Source organism: Sarcophilus harrisii, chromosome 3, assembly GCF_902635505.1.
Source record: "Sarcophilus harrisii chromosome 3, mSarHar1.11, whole genome shotgun sequence".
NCBI lineage: Eukaryota > Metazoa > Chordata > Mammalia > Dasyuromorphia > Dasyuridae > Sarcophilus > Sarcophilus harrisii.
Window position 1 is genome coordinate 562997648 of NC_045428.1, and position 6202 is coordinate 563003849.

At 56.2% G+C, this 6202-nt stretch overlaps 1 protein-coding gene across 1 annotated transcript; it reads left to right on the forward strand.

Moving 5' to 3' along the window:
* Positions 1-459: 459 nt before the first annotated feature.
* CAMK2N1 (calcium/calmodulin dependent protein kinase II inhibitor 1) lies at positions 460-4699 on the forward strand. The gene is made up of 2 exons (XM_031962716.1): positions 460-1411; positions 3192-4699. The coding sequence occupies exons 1-2, from the start codon at positions 1246-1248 to the stop codon at positions 3260-3262; spliced, it is 237 nt and encodes a 78-aa protein (XP_031818576.1). The 5' UTR covers positions 460-1245; the 3' UTR covers positions 3263-4699.
* The last annotated feature ends 1503 nt before the right edge of the window (positions 4700-6202 follow it).

Sequence of the window (6202 nt, forward strand, 5' to 3'; positions counted from 1 at the left end):
CCTCCCAATCTCTCGGCTCTTCTCCCCCCCCTCCCGCCCCGGGTCCGGGTGGTGGTGGTGGGGATGGGGGGCAGCTGGAGGGCGGTGACCTCGAAGTACTCTTTGCGGCCAGTTCCAGCCAGGAGGAAAGAATACTAATTTCCCTTCAAAGGAAAGGCGCCCTGGTCGCGGAGCCTAAGGCCCCGGGAGACCCGCAGCCCGGCCCGGCCTTAGAGGAGGCACAAAGCCGCTGTGCCCCGACTCCCTCCCGGGCCAGGAGTAAACACTGCGCGCCGGCCCCGGGAGGGGGAAGGGAAGGGGAGGAAAAAGGGAGGGGAAGGGGGCGAGCCCACGACCGGGCCGCTCGCGGAGCAGGGGGCGGGGAGGGAGCGCGCGGCGGAGAGATCCCCGCCAGGACAGAGTGTGCCTGGGGAGGGAGAAGGGGCAGGCCGGGGAGCGGGGAGTGTCGCCAGCAGGAAGCCATCCCTCGTAGTTCGAGCGCGGCCAGGATCGGCCGGCCCTCCGTGACGTTACTCATCTTCCAGGGATCTCTAGTCTCCTCTCCTCCCCTCCCCTCCCTCTTACCCTCTTTCCTCTCTCCCTCTCCACCCCTCCTCCCTGTCCCCTCCCCCTCTCTCCCTCGAATCCCTGTCTCTGCACATCTCTCTCCATCAGCTTTCTCCGGACCTTCGCCGCCAGCAGCAGCAGCAACAGCAGCAGCGGCACCTCGGCGGCCCAGGCAGCAGGCGAGGGGTAGCCAGCGGCTCCCCCCCCCCCCTCCCCGGGGCTCCCATCCCCCCTCCTCCACCTCCTCCCGGCCCTGCCCTTCCCAGCTCTGCTTGAAGGGGATCCCCCTTGTCTCTCTCTGCTCAGTCCCCCCCTGCAGCGCCCCAGGATCCCAGCCCCCCTCCCTCCGCCAGCCCCCCTACAGAGCCGGAGGAACCGCGCGGCGGAGACAAGGATGTGACTGCACCCGGCGGCGGAGGGTGCACTCGGCGGCGGCGGCGGTCGGAGTGAAGCTGCGGACGCCCGGGGCTCCCTCTCTCCTCTCTCGCCCTCTCTTCTCCCGCTTCCCCCGGTCCTCCCTCCGCGGCCCCCGGCCGTCCCACTGCCCCGGCCCCGCGCCCCCCGGCTCGCCGCCTCGGGGCTCCCCTCCCCTGCCCCGGACCGCCCCTCTCCGGCCGCCCGCCTGCTCCAGCGCTGACCCTGTCCGCCGGCGGGGAAGGAGGAGGAGGAGGCGGCACCGCCGAACCACCGGGCGAGAACATGTCGGAAGTGCTGCCGTTTAACGAGGAAAAGCTGGGGCACTATGGAGACGGGGGGGACGTGGGCCAGATCTTCACGTGCCGCCTGCAGGATACCAACAACTTCTTCGGGGCGGCTCAGAACAAGAGACCGCCCAAACTGGGCCAGATCGGCAGGAGCAAGAGAGGTGAGCGAGCCCCGGGATCGCCCAGACCCCCTCCCCCTTCCCTTTCCCTTCCCCTTCTCCCGGGCAGCCCCCCCCTCCCCCGGCTTGCAGGAGGCGGACAAGAGCAGGGGGCGACTCTCACATCTCCCCTAGTCCGGAGGGGGGCACTTAGTTTGGTTTGAACCCCGTCCCTTAAGTGCTTTCCCCTTCCCGCGGTCAGTCGGCTGAGCCTCACCCTTCTGTATCCCTGGGATGACCCCAGGGACATTACCAGGCTAGGAGTGGGGTGAGGGATGCAGCATCCCCCATAAGTCGGGATCGGGGGCACCCATCAATTAAAGGGAAAAGAGATAGTGAGCCCCTCGAGGTGCTCTCGGAAGCCGAGAGATGAGAGGCAAGGCTTCCGAGGGTCTTGGTTCCACTGGGGATCCCATAGGCAGGGGGATGGGGAAGAGACGCAGACCTCCGAGGGGTACCCACAAGCTGCAGGGAGGGGCGCTCTGTAGAGACCAGAGAAAGGGAGGCGGTGGTGCTTCGGGGGGATCTCTGGACCCTGTGGGAAGGGGAGTCTCCCCAGAGGGGGGAGGGTTGGCACACTGCGGGGTCCGGCTGGGACCAGCAGCTCAAGGGCTGGCGCTCCCTCCTCCTTTCCTTTCTGCCCTCCCCCCTCGCGTCCCAGCCTGTTTGAACCAGCTCGGTCTCGGGGCCTCTGCCCCCTCGACATCGATCCCAGTTTAGGAGCCACCGCTTTCAGCCGGAGCTGGGGCCTTAGCGGGGCCCCCAGCGAGATCCGACTGTCCCCGCCCCCGCCAAACTTTTTTTTTTTTTTTTGCGCAGTGTAGTCTCAAGTCTTTTCTCTCCCTGGACGCTAAGGGACTTGGGGCCTCCCCTTGGGGTAGTGCGGGGGAGGGGGCCTGCAAAGGGACAGAGTCCCCTCCACAACACCGCAGTGCCAGTGCAGAGCCAGTCTCTGCCTGCTGCTGCCTTTCCTTGGGGCTTAGGGAAAGAAGGATGGTGGGATGGGCTGGGGGGAGACCAGGGAGCCCCAAACCCGGCTGGTGTGTCCCCTCTTCCTGCTCATGCACACAGAAAGCAAGAAAGACAGCCTCCCTCTCTGCCTTCTCTCCCTCACCCATGACTGGGAAAGCTGAGTTTGGGTGAGCGCGGAGAAGAGAGAGGGCCAGAAGAGGGATTTCCCCTTCCTTTCTCCACCCCGTGGGAAATCCACTTTCTCCCTTCCCCTCTTTCGCTGAACCTAGGCCAGGTCAATGCAAAGGGTTGGGTTGCCATCTTCATCCCTCCCCTTCCCCGCCTCCAGCCCCATAGGGACCCTTGGCCGTGTTATCCAGAGCTGACGGAGCAGAGAGGCTGCTGTTTGCCTAGCTTGTCTCCGGGTGCTTCACCGCTTCCCACCCCACCCTCCATGCCAGCAGAGCTCTTTTTCCAAATAAATAAGTCCCGGGGGGAAGTGAGTGGGTGTGCTGGGGGATGGGAGCCACAGGGCCACTCCCACTCCCACCAGCTCTTGGGTTGTCTGTAATCCATCGTCCCTAACCTGGGCTCTTCTCCCCCTTTCCTTGCCCCCCCCCACCCCCAAATAGCTCTGACAAGGGCAGAGGCTTGAGGGCAGAAGAGGAAAGCTAAGGGATAGCTGGAGGTAAGGGAGCCCAAGACCATAGTGGACATCTACTGGAGAGGGAGAAGCCCCCCTCTCCCCCCCCCCTTCCCTTTCCTCCTCCCCCTTCCCTTCTCTAGGAGAAAAGGCCTGCTTATACTTTTCACTTTCTTTTCTGCCTTACAGTTGTTATTGAAGATGATAGGATTGATGACGTGCTGAAAAATATGACAGACAAGGCACCTCCTGGTGTTTAAAGCCCCCAAAGACACTGAGTTAAGGGACAAAAAGATGATAATAAACACAGCAACTTCACACAGTTTATTGGCAAAAAAAAAAAAAAAAAAAAGCAATTTGGAAAAAAAAAAATCTTCATTACTCTAGCCTGCAGTCCACAATGCAGACACACCACCAACCTGTATCTTGTGTCAGGCCTGGGGACGGAAGAGGTGTGAGCATAGCAAGGACAGAAACAAAAACAAAGAGCAAAAAAATTTTAAAAAATTATTCAACAGATTAATTGATTTACACACACTCATAAGGAAATTGACATCAGCTGCAGCTGTTTGTCTAAATTAATATGCGTTTCCTTTTATATACAGCGAATATTGCGCAATTCTAGACCTGGATTTCCAGCCACTTTAAATAATGCAGCAGCAGGAGCAGCAGCAACCGCCTGCCCAGCAAAATGCCTCTGGGTTCCTGGTGGGAGGGGGGGGGGGGCTGGCATCCCCTTTGCTGATCTGGCTGCCCTGAAAGTCAGCCCTTTGTTTACATTATTCCCATCTGGCAAAAACGATTCTGTGCACTTAGATGTGAGATGCTGTCCGTTTCATTTTTACAGAAATATTCATATCTTTGATGTGTGTAAAACAAAACAAACAAACAAAAAAAAACCAGAAAAAAAAACCCCAGAATGACTTATATATAAATATATAGATAGTTATTCTATTTCGTTTTCCCGCCACCTTGGAAGGTCTTCCTGGGTGGGATGTGCGTGCGCTCCACTGAACAAAACCAACCCACTTTCCCTAAGGATTGCCATCTAGGAAGAGTTTTCTCCTGATTTCAATGTGCTGTGAAGCTTGTGTTCTCTGGACTGCTTGCAAGCAATCCGGACTCGAGTTCACATGGACGAATTTGGTGGGGGGGGGGGGGGGAGGAGGAAGGGGGGAAAAAGCCTCCTCTCTGTTGTATGAGCCCCCACCCCTGTTCTTTCCTCCTCCCGGTGTTGTGGCGATTCATCCTCTTCAATGAATGGATTGTACAAAATGTGATCACGAGAGTGCCAAATACCTGGAAATGCCAAAAGGCAGTTTGGTTTGGTTCCCCCTTTTTGTGCTCCCTGAGCCCATGTAAAGCAGTGCTTCGTTGGAGTCTCTCTTTTCTGGGTTATTTATCGGGCTTTCTCTTAAGGCAGAACCGCTCTCCTTTTTGCATGATGTTTGCAGAGATGCCTCTTGTGCAGGGGCTGGGGGTGGGGGGGTCTTTTCACCATTTTGTTTTCTTTCTTCTTTTGGGTTTGCAACTTTGGATGACAAACCTCAAAGAGGTTTCTTTTGCCTTCCCTCCGGCTGCCCCCTTGCCCTTCCCTCTCTCCCTTTTCTTAATTCAATATTGTGTATATGGTGCACTGTTAACCACTACACAGGGCTATTTCTGCAATGTACAATAAAAGGGACTGTTCCTGTGTCTAACCTCTGTGTCTTATTTCGGTGGTCTATTGGAGCGGGAGGGGATGGGGAGAGAAAGGGTGGTGGGGATGGAGAGGAGCAGGGAGAGAGAGAGAGAGAGAGAGAGAGAGAGAGGGAGGGACAGAGAGTGGCTTCTACCGGGATTCTCTTGCCAGGGCTGGAATTGGGAGAGCAAGTGAATGGCTGTTCGTCGTTGGATTGCTTTGGGGAATCTCCCCCACTCTTTGTAATGTCTGCCATCGGTTGTTGGACCAGACTAGCGTTCCCTTTTTTGGGATAGGGCCAGGAGAATCCATGTGTACTGTCTCCCCAGCCCCCAGCACATTCAGGAGAAAAGGCTCCCGTTTCTCCTCCAAGGCGTGGCTGCCGAGCCATTGTCTCCCTCCAACACCTTCCAAGAGCTGGGTCCCCGAGGTGCCAGTCTGGCGGAACCATTTCAGGGGAAGTGTGAGAATTTGCTTAGGAGATGAGAAATGCCAGTGGCACATAGAGGCAGAGTGTGTCTCTGATCCTCACCGGAGAGCCTCCATTCTGCAAACTGGTCTCCTGAGATGAGCCTGAGAACAGGGATGGTAATTCATGCAAAAGTCTTCCTCCACACAGCCTGGTGAGCTCCATGGTACAAGCCCTAGTCTCCTCCATTTTCCAGCTGCACAATAATTTCAACTTGACCAGGGGTATATAGCCAGGGATTGCCCAAACAGAGTCTCGATCCCATTTCCTGAAGCGTTAACCTCTTGGTAGGATGGGACAAAGGATGCTGGGATTTTTTTTCCAAAGGGGGATCGCTTTTGACCATCGCTCCCTTCGAGGGGCTTTTTCCCTTGGGTTCTTTCACTAGCTTCGCCAACTGTGAGCTTAACATGTTTGTTGTAAAACTGTCAGGCTGGGGAGTCACAACACACTGTTCGTGGTGACAGCAGGAGCAGTGTGACTCAGACATCAGGTAAGACAGGACTTGGGAGGAGGGGAGGGAAAAGAGCAAACCCGCTACCTGGCTGGGGGTCTGGGCCAGTCCCACAGGACTCAAAAGCTGCTCTGACAATTGCACTGGGGATCCAGAACATTGGACTCAAGCTGGAAGAGCTGCAAACGGGTCTGAGTTTGGTGCTAGCTGCAGTGCTATGGGAAAATTGTTTCCCATCAAATTTTGCCATCTATAAAATAGGAATAATAATAGTGATCTTACTAGGGGGACTTTTGTAAGGTAAGGCCTTTGTGAACCTTAAAGCACTATATGGAAGCTGCGATTACTGTCACGGGTGTTAATAATAATGGTAATAAGTATAATCATATGATTCCATTAATTAACCTAGGAGTGACAATCGGAAATCCACAGGCAGTACAGGCAGGGTGCTTGGGGAAATCAGTTGTCTTCTCAAATGTTATCTTCTTTCTCTTTACCATTCCCTGTCTCTTTTCTCTCTCTCCTTCTTCTTAAGCAGAAATCTACTGGGCTGTGGGGGTGGGTGGCTTAGGGCCATGTGCAAAAAATCCTTTGTA